At 49.4% G+C, this 13,331-nt stretch overlaps 2 protein-coding genes across 12 annotated transcripts in view; one reads left to right on the forward strand and one right to left on the reverse strand.

The window, feature by feature from the left end:
- LOC103305723 (zinc finger protein 501-like) overlaps positions 1-13,331 on the reverse strand; it is a 262,606-nt gene that overhangs the window by 240,366 nt on the left and 8,909 nt on the right. For 5 of the 11 annotated variants that reach the window (XR_010593131.1, XR_010593130.1, XM_065569500.1 and 2 more), the window contains exons 5-8: positions 12,619-12,734; positions 12,285-12,317; positions 5,017-5,099; positions 4,224-4,350 (exon numbers count right to left, since the gene is read on the reverse strand). Coding sequence is in view for 9 of the 11 variants with exons in the window: in XM_065569500.1 (XP_065425572.1) it covers positions 4,224-4,350; positions 5,017-5,099; positions 12,285-12,317; positions 12,619-12,734 (359 nt within the window). In the remaining 2 variants the exon portion in view is untranslated. Of the gene's footprint in view, positions 1-1,383; positions 1,606-4,223; positions 4,351-5,016; positions 5,100-12,284; positions 12,318-12,618; positions 12,735-13,331 lie in introns of all 11 variants that reach the window. The other 6 variants (XM_065569505.1, XM_065569502.1, XM_065569501.1 and 3 more) reach the window with 3 other exon arrangements.
- LOC122173270 (zinc finger protein OZF-like) overlaps positions 1-13,331 on the forward strand; it is a 113,602-nt gene that overhangs the window by 65,856 nt on the left and 34,415 nt on the right. The gene's annotated exons all lie outside the window — the stretch shown is intronic.

Below are 13,331 nucleotides of genomic sequence, written 5' to 3' on the forward strand. Positions count from 1 at the left end.
TATGCATTTCTTAAGTCTCTAGGTGGTGAGGAAAGGCCAGTGTGCATAAATCACTGGCACTCTGTCTCCCTGGCAACAAATGGCCGTGGCCCCTTCCCCCCCTGTAAGGGAATAGCTAAAGGTGAACAAAGAGATCAGGTGGCCTCCTGGCCCAGGAAAGAGACAAAGCCCAGAGAAGGAGGGGCTGGAGGGGGCTTCAGAGTTGGAGCTGGCTGTAGACGAGGAGTGAGGGCAGACATGGGTGTCTGGCTCTCTGAACCCCAGAATGGACCCGGCCGAGGGGTCCCATTCGCCGCTGTACCTACAAGCTCTGTTTTAGACAGTGTTCCTGTCATCTAATAAACCTCTGTTTTACTGGCTGGCTGAGAGTCACGTCTGACTGCAGAGTGGGGGTGCGTGCAGGACCTCTGGCTTCCCCAGGACCCTGCCTGGGCGGACTCGCTGTGGGAAGCGCACGGAGGGGCATATGCTGAATGCTCCCAGGAGAGACCCAGGAGGTGAAGCTGTGTGAGCTTCTTGCCCTGAAGACAGTCTGCTCCAAGGGAGAGGAGGCTCCCCAAAGTCCTGACTGGCTTTGTGGGGAGCAGTTCCAGAGCATCGCCCAGAGACTCCGTGACACCTCTAACCACTTCTTTTACTTTGGGGTTTAGCCCCGGTGGCACATTTTGGTCCTCTATGTTTTTTAATTGGGCTATACATTTAATTTGAGCCTCTATTACGTTTTTTTTTTTAAAGCTTCCATGCAGCTTGCAGGGATTTCACTTTTGAGATTGTTCCTTTTAATTTCTGTTTAACTAACGTCCTCATTTTGGTGTAGGTCCCCTTTCTGAAATTAAATGCTACTATGGTGGGGTTTTTGGTGTTTTCCCCCTTCCGCGGGGATGTTAAATTTAATTATATTATGGGCGCTATTACCAAGTGGTCCAGCTGCATTCCCCTCTTGGACCAGATCCTGTGCTCAACCTTAGGACTAAATCAAGAATTGCCTCTGCTCTGGTGGGTTCCAGGACCAGCTGCTCCAAGAAACAGTCATTTATGGTGTCTCTACATCCCGGCCTGAGGTGATATAGACCCAGTCAATATGGGGATACTTGAAATCCCCCATTATTATTGCGTTTTTTATTTGTATAGCCTCTTGAATCTCCCTGAGCATTTCACGGTCACTATCACCATCGTGGTCAACGAAATAAGTGCTGGAGAGATGGACATAAATCAGGGACTGAATTTCCCCAAATTCTGTCCTGCAGAGGTAAGGGGATCAATTCTGCCTGTAAATCCCGTCCAAGCACTCAGGGGGAAGGGAGGTGAAGGAAGGAGTTACTGCCAGCTGTCATTCACGATGGGTAGGAAGTCATGAGCAACTTCTGCCCTGAGGATACAAACCTGCTGGGGACAATCCTGAACTCGGAGAACTCACAAGGTCTCTGTCGGGAACCCCAGCTGTGTCCTTCAGACACAGCCAGGTTTTTAATTGATTGAATGATTCCTCCCTTGTGCAGGTACCTCTCAGGATCTCTCTTTCCTCTGAATCATGGAGATCTGGGACCCACGGCTCTTTGTCTTGTTCCAGATAGGAGATCACTTCAGGTGTGAAAACTGGAAACTCTGCATGGGGAAAGGACATCAGGTGGGTTCAAGGAGATTTCTCACAATTTTTTTTATTGTATTAACCCCAGCCTATTTTGACGTAGCAATACACTGAAGCTAGCTCCACAGATGTTCAAATGTGTAGGACGTTGTGCTTAAAGGTTTTTTCGACTGCTGCTGCACACTGAGTGGATGTTTTCAGAGAACTATCCACAGTGACTCCAAGATCTCTTTCTTGAGCGGTAACCGCTAATTTAGACCCCGTCATTTTATATGTAAAATTGGGATTAGGTTTTCCAATGTGCATTACTTTGCATTTACCAACAATGAATTTCATCTGCCATTTTGTTGCCCAGTCACCCAGTTTTGAGTGGTCTCTTTGTAGCTCTTCGCAGTCTGCCTGGGACTTAACTATCTTGAGTAGTTTTGTATCCTCTGCAAACTTTGCCACCTCACTGTTTACCTGTTTTTCCAGATCATTTATGAATATGTTGAATAGGATTGGGCCCAGTACAGATCCCTGGGGGGCACCACAATTTACCTCTCTCCATTTTGAAAAGTGACTATTTATTCGTACCCTTTGTTTCCTCTCTTTTAACCAGTTACCGATCCCTGAGAGAACCTTCCCTCTTATCCCGTGACAACTTAAGAAAAGTAAGAGCCTTTGGTGAGGGACCTTGTCAAAGGCTTTCTGAAAATCTAAGTACACTATATCCACTGGATTCCCCTTGTCCACATTTGTTTGACCCTCTCAAAGAATTCTAGTAGATTGGTGAGGCATGATTTCCCTTTACAAAAGCCATGTTGACTCTTCCCAATAAATCATGTTTGTCTCTGTGTTTGATCATTCTGTTCTTTACTAGAGTTTCATTCATTCGTTGTCTTGTATCTCTTGTTTCAGCCACGGAGTTGAGTGATCCCACTGGATGTTGCCCTCCAGTTGGAAGAGTGTGAGACCGCCGATGTTTGGGGCAACTTTTCTGGCCCCCTCCCCGTTTGCAGGGCCGGCTCTAGGCACCAGCGCTCCAAGCATGTGCTTGGGGCGGCGCTTTCCAAGGGGCAGCACTCCGGCAACTTTTTATTTTAATTTTTTGCTTGGGGCGCAAAAAGCCGGGAGCTGGCCCTGATCGGAGGTGAGCTGTGGCGGTGGGGGGCGCGGGGAGAGCCGCAGGAAGTAACCCTCGGGGAGGGGGCAGAGGAACCGCTCCCCCCCAGCTCACCTCCGCCTCTTCCCCCGAGCGCACCGCTGCTCTGCTTCTCCCCCCTCCCTCCCAGGCTTAGGGGAAATGCGGCGTGCCTGAGGGAGGAGGCGGGGCCGGGGATTTGGGGAAGGGGTTGGAATGGGGCAGGGAAGGGGCGGAGTTGGGGTGGGACTGGGGGGGGGGGGGAGTTTTTTGCTTGGGGCAGCAAAAAACTTGGAGCCAACCCTGCCCGTTTGGGGAGAGCAGAAGAGATCCTAAAAGAGGCCTGCTCCATCACAGCGGCTGCTGCCGAAATGCACTTCTGGCTCATCCAAGCGCAAGACGGCCATCACATGGCATGCAGATTTGAGACAAAAGCCTCCCAGAGATCACGGCGCCTGTCTTCTCCGCCACTCACACACATGACCACAGGTGTGAGGCCTTGGGCAGAGGCCTGCGCGTGAAATAGTTTAACGTGGGGAAACCAGTGCGCAGGCGGTAACCGCACGAGACTTGACGGGAGGAAAACCCTGACCCGTCGCAAGGAGATCCAAGACCACCAGCGGCCTCACTCCTGCTGCAGCCCTCATCCTCCTTCACAGCTGCACAGTACTGGAAGATCTTCTATATGTGCCCAAGCCACCGTTGGGGTCTTAGTGAAGTTTGGACCACGGTAAGTCAGGTGCCTTGCCTCAGACCTGCTTGCCAAGGGGGACCCTACCAGGAGTAGGAAAACTCAGAACGATGTAGTTCTGAGGGTCTTTAAGCCCACGCAAGGCTCCCCACCATGACAAGGTGGTGGTCCATAAGAGAGGGTGGAGGGATTGGTGGGCAATCAACGTGCACAAGGGTGTGTTCTTGCCATGAGCGTTGTCGGCACTCCGGCGGCACACATGGTAGCCATCTCCAGGGTTTAGAGAAGGGTAATACAAGGCAGTGACGCCGAAGGAATCATTTGCCAGAGGCTGGGAATGGGCGACAGGGGATGGATCACTTGACTATGACCTGTTCTGTTCATTCCCTCTGGAGCACCTGGCATTGACCAGTGATGGAACGCAGGATACTGGACTTGACGAACCTTTGGTCTGACCCAGTGTGGCCATTCTTAACCCTCAGGGGTGAAGAGGGGGTGATATTTTGCAAGTCTGTGATGGTTCGTGTGGCATAGGCTCCATCTGAGGGCCGGCCAGGAGTCGGAAGCACCTCTTCGTTAGGCTGGACCTAAATCCAAGTGTTACCTTAGCCAAGAGAAAGCGTTAGACTTTGTGCTGTACTGCCCCTGGACCCAGTTCCCAGAGCGTTGTGTAGCAGGGGAGAACAGAGTGCGGGTGTGTTTTTCACTGGCATGTTGGGGTGTTGCTGAAACAGGGCAGAGTAGAGGTGGCATTGTGGGGGTGACATGAACCTTAGCTTTTTATTTCCTCTTCTAAGAACCGAGGGGACGGGAATCCTTACCCAGCGAGGTCACATTCTCATAGTTCTCCTGCATGACGGCTCTGTAGAGGGCTCTCTGAGCGGGGTCCAGCAGAGCCCACTCTTCCCTGGTGAAATACACAGCCACCTCCTCGAAGGCCACCAGCCCCTGAAAGAGAAAGAGCCCCCACTCAGTACCTGCTGCCCCACTCACAGCCCCACTCTTCATGGAGTAGCAGGGCCAATCAAATGGACGCAGAGTCAACAGAGCGCCACCCACCACCAGCTCAGAGCACCCAGGAAGCGTCAGGGTGAGGGGCGATAGAGAGAGCCCCTCGTCCTTCCAGCAGATAGTGGGGGAAGGGTCTTCCCTTTCATCACACACTGACTAGTCAAAGTCTGAACTGGAGATAAAGCCCCTCCTTGTAGGAATCCCAACCCCCTCCCCATTCTCAGCAGCTGGATGTCAGGGGATGGGGGCATCTTCCCTAAGCCCCTCTGCTGCGTGTCCCCTCCATAGGTCATAACAACCTCTGGTTAGTGGGTTCACCCTCCAGCACTGAGAGTCTAGGAAGTTTTCCCAGCCCAGCCAGGGTTGTTCCTCTTCCACAAATAGAGGGATTTCCACACCCAAACCCCATGGGCCTATTCCTAGAATCCCGGCTCCAGATTTACCAAGTCCCAGCAGGTCCATCACACCTTGTCCCCCCACCTTTCTCGACCCTGTGCACGGCCTGCACCCTCCCACTCTTAGATCAAACTCCCACTTCCCATGTATTCCCTGTCCCTCTGGCTCCTACGGGACCCCCCCCCATCATGTCCTCAGCATCCCTACCTCAGCCAGCTCTGCCGCATCCATTTCCCTTCCCTGGGCAGGCTGGGAGAGTCTGGAGGGACCCGCGGATGTTATTCTGCAGCCTGTCAGAGGGAGAAGGGTTACTGGGGGGAATTCAGATCAGACTTTAAGGCATTTCACATTCTCACTGGGTTTTTCTCTGTATAGACATCGACTCTCATGATGGGAAAAAGCTCAGTGTAGACCCATCCCCTCCCACCGGGACTAAACCCACTGTATCTCAAAGTCACATCCTGTAAACCTCAGACCCACAATTCAGATAGGGCTGTGATATTTCATACAAAGCAGGCCACGTAAGTTATCCTCTGAAAGCTCGTGATCTCCTGAAACCCACGGTGCTGTCCAAATAGGTATATTGTTCGTGTGTAGGAAGTTATGAGCTTTTGTTACTGAAATACGGCGTACGTTTGAGCGTCTCTGCTACCAAGGGGGGGAATCTCTGCCCAGGTGGGTGTTCAGTGACTATTGATCAGCTCAGCAGGAGAGCGGTCATCAAGGGATTTACAAGTCAACGAGCACCACACAATGGGGACTGCTCCACTCTATGTCTCAGTTGCTCAAGATCACACCAGGGGGATTCCTCAACTCTGTGACTCAGCAAACCCCCCCAGGACATGTCTGGGCTAGTATTTTCCAGGCGCGTGGACCGAGGGTATAAAATAAGGGACAGTGTCATCGTGACTGGACCTTTCTCCTCCCCCACCTATGCCGGAAGCAACAAGAACGCTGAGAAGACAAAAACTTCATCTGAGGGGACTGGTCCCAGGCTTAAGGGAGAAGTCTCTGTATTAAGAACCGTAACATCCAGTGGGGTGAAAAAATTGCTTGATTGAAATGCTGCCTAGTGGAATAAGGATTAAGATTTAGATTGCGCACTTACCTTTTATTTTCTTTGGTAACTATCAGGGGAGGGATAGCTCAGTGGTTTGAGCATTGGCCTGCTAAACCCAGGGTTGTGAGCTCAATCCTTGAGGGTGGCCATTTAGGGAACTGGGGTAAAAATCTGTCTGGGGATTGGTCCTGCTTTGAGCAGCAGGTTGGACTAGATACCTCCTGAGATCCCTTCCCACCCTGATGATACTCTATCTCTGACCTTTTATGCCTCCCATTTAAAATCAATCTTTCTGTAGTTAATAAATCTGTTGGATACTTTCCCTAAAACGGCATATATTGCTTGAAGTGCTTCGGAAATCTCAACTCGGTTTATAAAGGCTGCTGCCTGCCCTCTCCACATTGAGGAAGGGGAGATTGGGTAACAAACGTACACAGGTCAGGTTTCTGACCAGGGCAAGACAGTACAGCTCTGCGGTGCAAGGCTGGGGGAAATTGGCCGGTGCCTTTCTGTGTGATTCCTGAGTGGCTCTGGGAGCATTCATGCAATCTAGCTGGGTGTGGGGCTCCACATGCTGAGTGATCACAGAACTAGGAGGGGTTTTGCTGCTTGTCACTAGCAAAGCATTGAGAGAGACAACCCAGGCTGGAGAGTTAACGGGTCACTGTGGTACTCCGGTTCCAGGTTGTACACCGGGGATCCCATCACAGTGGTGCAGCAAGCAGGATGAAATGCACCACTTGTAGTTCTGAGGGAGATTTGCACTTCAGACACGGGTGTAGAGATTTGAAGTGCGGTGGCTGAGAGAAGGTTACCGGTTTGTTATTTTCTGTTTGCTTATTTTGGGAAAGGGAAGCCTAAAGAGGACCGAAGGCAGCGAAGCAATTGCAAAGTTGGAGCTGTACAGACTGCAGGTGGCAGGAAAAGAGAGAGACTATGAGCGTCAGGTGAGAATGGAAGAACTGGAGATAAAAGGGAAAGAAGAAGCACATCAGGGAACCTTAGCCCCGAAGCAGATGGAGGCAGAGGAAAGAGAGAGAGAGAAAGCCGAGACACCAACTGGAACTGCTAGAAAAGGAGAACCAGCACCCCCTACCCCCACACACACCCCTCTGATTCTCACCTCTGCAAAAATCCACAAATTGGGACCACCTACGTCCTGCATCCAACAAGGCAGATGATAACAGCCCCGCCCCCCCCGGAGCACTGCTTTACCGCATTATATCCGAATTCGTGTTATATTGGGGTAGAGGTGTACAGAATGAAAGATTTACTGGGAAAGGGGGGGAACGTTTTGAAGAAATGTTTGCTCAAGAACAGCCCTTAAATATATGTAAAGATGAGGTACAGCAACGTTCATGGGATAAAAATGTGACGACTGTGGAAGAGATGGCTTCTCTAGCAGCTGGTGCCTTTGAGCAGATCCAGGCATCTACTGTGAATAAACCACAGAAAGAGGGGTTTAAAGCTGGTGGGAAGCAGGGTTCCTGTTTTACTCCTGGGGAAGAAAGGGTGGCTGGGAGGCAATCACCTCCCCAAAACCATTCCTCTAATCCTCATCCCAAATCCCCCGTGAAAACGGAAGAGCCCAAAAGGTTCTATCGCTGTAATTCCACTGATCGCCCGAGGAATAAATGCCCTGTGCTGGGAGGAACCAGGCAACCAGTATCTCATGTTAGTTCTGCCGTCATCGACACAGAAACCTCTCATGCGGTTGAGACGGATTGTAGTGTTTTTGTGGGATTAGATCTGCAGAGCCAGACATGAAGTACATTTTGGCAGGATTAATGGCAGGGAATACCTTGGGTGGGAAGATACAGGGGCAGAAATCTCTGCGATCAAGTGGAGTATAATTCAAGGTGACATACTGCCGAGACAGATGGCAGAGCTTTTATTAGCAGGAGATTCTTGTGCCTTTGGCAAAAACGCACATAGAAACTAGTGGGTTAGAAAGTTTAACCACAGTGGAGGTGGTGGACGATAACCCCAATGACATGTTAATTGGAAATGATTTTTATCATGTAGCTCAGGCTATTAAGGTGTTTATGTGATGAAGTGGGACTGTTCTTAATGTTTCCTCTGAATACTGTGTGGGTGCCTCAGTTTCCTCTATGCATTTCTTGAGTCTCCAGTGTGCATAAATGGCTGACACTCTGTATCCTGGCAACAAATGGCTGAGGCCCTTCCCCCCTTGCAAGGGGATAGCTAAAGGTGAACAAAGAGGTCAGGTGACCTCCTGGCCTGGGAAAGAGACAAAGGTCAGATAGGAGGGGCTGGAGGGAGTTTCAGTTGGGAGCTGGCTGGGGACGGGAAGTGAGATGCAGACGTGGGTGTCTGCCTCGCTGGGCCTCAGAATGGACCCAGCTGAGGGGTCCTGTTCTTTGTACCTACAAGCTGTGTTTTAGACCGTGTTCCTGTCATCTAATAAACCTTCTGTTTTACTGGCTGGCTAAGAGTCACGTCTGACTGCGGAGTTGGGGGACAGGACCCTCTGGCTTCCCAGGACCCCGCCCGGGTTACTCGCTGCGGGAAGCGCACGGTGGGGCAGGGGATGCTGAATGCTCCAAGGTCAGACCCAGGAAGGTGAAGCCGTGTGAGCTTCTTGCCCTGAAGACAGTCTGCTCCGAGGGAGAGGAGGCTCCCCAAAGTCCTGACTGGCTTTGTGGGGAGCGGTGCCAGAGCATCGGCCGGGGGCTCCGTGACAGTTTACCTGCGACAAGGAGTATGGTGCTGGGACCCCAGAGGGAAAGGGTAAAGTCCCAGGAACTACTGAAGAAATGAGAAAAAGCCTCCTTGATTACTCTGCAGCGGGGGAAGCCACATGCTTCCAGGTGTGAAGGTGGTTGAGACCAGCTCCTGCACTGCAGCTGAAGGCAGCGTCTCCTCAGGGAGGGAGGAGCGTGTATTGCCTGCTGTCAGTGAGGGAGCTGTCCCAGTTGCTAACTGGCAGAGTTTTGCAGCTGACAGATCTCACTCTAGAGGGGGGTCCAGAGGAAGAAACCAGGGAAGGAACAGTGGAAATACAGGAATGTCTCCACACTGGTCACTTGGGAGAGGATGTCCAGGACAGAAGGGCTGATTCAGCATCTGGGCACCCAGGCACTCAGCTGTGCCTCAGGTTTTGAGAGGGAACGGTGTAACTGACCACACAACTGACCTCTCAGGGATAGAGAGGGGGGTAACGGAGGGTACCCCAATCCAGGTCCCAGTGTTTTAGGATGCTGGTCCTGATATTAAAATTAAAAAGGTGGTAGAGCAGTTTTTAAACTAAGGGCTGGGGGAAAGCCGACAGGTGCGGAGAAGGATGTGGTTCGGACAGAGACATCCCTTAGGGGAGGACCTATTAGTGGAGATTCTGTATGTCCTAGTAAGGAGGAGAGGATGGAAGATGATCAAATACAGGTAGGATCTGATGAGAAACAGTCAAATGAAAAAAAGTCCCATTCAATTCCATCATGTAATGGCAGACAGCTAAAAAGTGACCAGTTTTTAAAGTGCTTATATACCAATGCTAGAAGTCTAAATAATAAGATGGGTGAACTAGAGTGCCTCGTATTAAATGAGGATATTGATATAACAGGCATCACAGAAATTTGGTGGAATGAGGATAATCAATGGGACACAGTAATACCAGGGTACAAAAGATATCGGAAGGACAGAACAGGTCGTGCTGTTGGGGGAGTGGCAGTATATGTGACAAAAGTGTAGAATCAAATGAAGTAAACGAGGAAGTTAGTTAAACAGAAATTAAAAGGTCCAGCGCCAGAAGTGAAATCCCTGCAAGCTCAATTTAAATGTATACCCCAAATTAAAAAAAGCACCACCGTGGCTAAACAACAAAATAAAAGAAGCAGTGAGAGGCAAAAAGGCAGCCTTTAAAAAGTGGAAGTTAAATTCTAGTGAAGAAAATAGAAAGGAGAATGAACACTGGCAAATGAAGTGTAAAAATACAATTAGGAAGCCAAAAAAGAATTTGAGGAACAGTTAGCCAAAGACTCAAAAAGTAATAGCAAAAAGATTTTTAAGTACATCAGAAGCGGGAAGCCTGCTAAACAACCAATGGGGCCACTGGACGATCGAGGTGCTAAAGGAGCACTCAAGGACGATCAGGCCATTGCAGGGAAACTAAATGAATTCTTTGCATCGGTCTTCACGGCTGAGGATGTGAGGGAGATTCCCAAACCTGAGATATTCTGTTTAGGGGACAGATCTGAGGAACTGTCCCAGACTGAGGTGTCATTAGAGAAACAAACATAAATTAAACAATAAGAAGTGACCAGGACCAGATGATATTCACCCAAGAGTTCTGAAGGACTCAAATGTGAAATTGCAGAATGACTAACTGTAGTCTGTAACCTATCATTTAAATCAGCTTCTGTACCAAATGGAGAATGACAATTTTTAAAAAGGGCTCCAGAGGCGATCCCAGCAATTACAGGCCGGTAACCCTGATTTCAGTACCAGGAAAACTGGTTAAAATTATAGTAAAGCACAGAATTGTCAGACAGAGAGATGAACATAATTTGTTGGGGAAGAGTCAACATGGTTTTGTAAAGGGAAATCACGCCTCACCAATCTACTAGAATTCTTTGAGGGGGGTCAACAAGTATGTGGACAAGGGGGATCCAGTGGATATAGTGTACGTAGATTTTCAGAAAGCCTTTGACAAGGTGCCTCACCAAAGGCTCTTATGCAAAGTAAGCTGTCATGGGATAAGAGGGAAGGTCCTCTCAGGGATCGGTAACTGGTTAAAAGAGAGGAAACAAAGGATAGGAATAAATAGTCACTTTTCAAAATGGAGAGAGGTAAATCGTGGTACCCCCCAGGGGTCTGTACTGGGCCCAATCCTATTCAATATATTCATAAATGATCTGGAAAAACAGGTAAACAGTGAGGTGGCAAAATTTGCAGATGATACAAAACCACTCAAGATAGTTAAGTCCCAGGCAGACTGCGAAGAGCTACAAAGAGACCACACAAAACTGGGTGACTGGGCAACAAAATGGCAAATGAAATTCAGTGTTGATAAATTCAAAGTAATGCACATTGGAAAACATAATCCCAACTATAGATATACGATAGTGTCTAAATCGGCTGTTACCACTCAAGAAAGAGATCTTGGAGTCACTGTGGATAGTTCTCTGAAAACATTAATTTAATGTGCAGTGGCAGTCAAAAAAAGCAAACAGAAAGTTGGAGATCATTAAGAAAGGGATAGATAATAAGACAGAAAATATCATATTGCCTCTATATAAATCCATGGTACGCCCACACCTTGAATACTGCGTGGAGATGTGGTCGCCACCTCTCAAAAAAGGTATATTGAAATTGGAAAAGGTTCAGAAAATGGCAACAGAAATTATTAGAGGTATGGAGCGGCTTCTGTATGAGGAGAGATTAACAAGACTGGGACTTTTCAGCTTGGAAAAGAGACGGGGGGATATGATAGAGGTCTAGAAAATCATGACAGGGGTGGAGAAAGTAGATAAGGAAGTGTTATTTACTCCTTCTCATAACACAAGGGCTAGGGGTCACCAAATGAAATTAATAGGCAGCAGGTTTAAAACAAACAAAGGGAAGTATTTTTTCACACAACGCACAGTGAACCTGTGGAACTCCTTGCCAGAAGATGTTGTGAAGGCCAAGACTTTAACAGGGCTCAAAAAAGAACTAGATAAGTTCATGGAGGACAGGTCCATCAATGGCTATTAGCCAGGATGGGTAGGGATGGTGTCTCTAGCGTCTGTTTGGCAGAAGCTGGGAATGGGTGACGGGGGATGGATCACTTGGTGATTCCCTGTTCTGTTCATTCCCTCTGGGGCACCTGGCATTGGGCACTGTCGGTAGACAGGATACTGGACTAGATGGACCTTTGGTGTGACCCAGTACGGCCGTTCCTATACGTTTGTGGAAATTAACTGTGTCTCTTTAAGAGAGGATACCGATCCCACTGAAGGAACGGCTGTCTGTGAGAATGGGGATGACCCATCTGACGGAAGGAAGGAGGAATTTCCCCAGGCTGGTGAGACACAGAAAGAAACTATGGAAGAGCTTCTGGGAAAAGGTGAATCTGAACCAAGAGCAGACACTCTTAACCCAAAGAGAACAAATCATAACCCTTTAGGAAAAGGGGGTGGGGAAGGACTCCATGCTGGGACTGGCGAACACAGGGTAACCCCCAAAAGGGTTACAAAATAATGAAGGATCCAGTGCAGCATTTCTCACCCCTGATCTGGATTCTCTCTGAATCCCCGTCAAGCTTCACAGCAGGAGTGAATCAGTCACGGGGGTCACCCGGCTTCACATTGTTCCACCATTTCCAGGTGCACATTGGGGCTGGAGGCCGTGATTCCCCGTCACTAACATGGTTATTGGTCTGAAATCTCCCCATGGCCCGTCAGAGACAGACACGTACCTGTGTTGCTCCCCAGCTCCAGTTGCAGCGTCTCTAGGGGAAGCAGAAGACGGGAGAGGTGAGAATTCAGGCCCTCGCATTCATGGAGAAATCCCCATTGCTTATTAATGTAACTGCTGTTAACTACGAGATGGTGACAGAGATCAGAGGCCGATAACGCAGCCGCTGCAGACAGAGCCAGCCCCACAGGGCTACTCCCATGTGGAAGGGCGACCCGCTGAGCTGGGCTGTGAGATGGAGCCGAGGATCAGTGACATCACTAGAGTCCCCGACTCCTCCCCAGGGTGAGGGTCGCTCTAACCAGAGGAGATGCCACCCCAAGACTCCAACTCACCTTTGAATCCCAGCAGCACCTCCTGCAGGTGGGCGCTTTGCAGAGCGAAATCGCTGAGTCTCTTCTCCAGCTCTGCAAACCCCGGCTCCGGCTTCTGAAACACCCCGTCCTCCCTGCTGGGGAAAGGAGGAGGGGTGAGAAATGGGCCCAGATCCCCAGACCCTGAGCCCAGCAACCCCCAAACTCCAGGAAACCTGGATCTGAGCTTTGTAGCCTGAGATTGTCTCTGTTACGAGGAGTCACCTGCCTTCAGCCCTGTGTTCGCCATGGGCCCAGAGAGATGGGACCTGGGGAAACTCGAGGGCAAGGAACAGAGAGAGGTTCAGGAGCTTTCTCCGGGACGCTCCGGTTCTGTGTGTTCTGACTGTGCAGATGTGGTCTCCTGATCTCATAACAAATATCTTGGAATTGGAAAACGCAACAAAAATGATGAGGGGTCTCGAACAGCTTCCGTATGAGGAGAGGTATATCAGACTGGGACTTTTCAGCTTGGAAAAGACGACTAAGAGAGGATATCACAGAGGTCTGTGAAAGCATGACTGGCGTGGAGAAAGTAAATAAGGAAGTGTTATTTACTCCTTCTCATAACACAAGAACTAGGGGTCACCCAATGAAATGAATAGGCAGCAAGTTTAAAAAAAAAAAAAAAAAGGAAATATTTCTTCACACAACCTGTGGAACTCCTTGCCAAAGGATGTTGTGAAGGCCAAGAC

The sequence above is a fragment of the Chrysemys picta genome, chromosome 16 (genome assembly GCF_011386835.1).
Source record: "Chrysemys picta bellii isolate R12L10 chromosome 16, ASM1138683v2, whole genome shotgun sequence".
Taxonomy (NCBI): domain Eukaryota; kingdom Metazoa; phylum Chordata; order Testudines; family Emydidae; genus Chrysemys; species Chrysemys picta.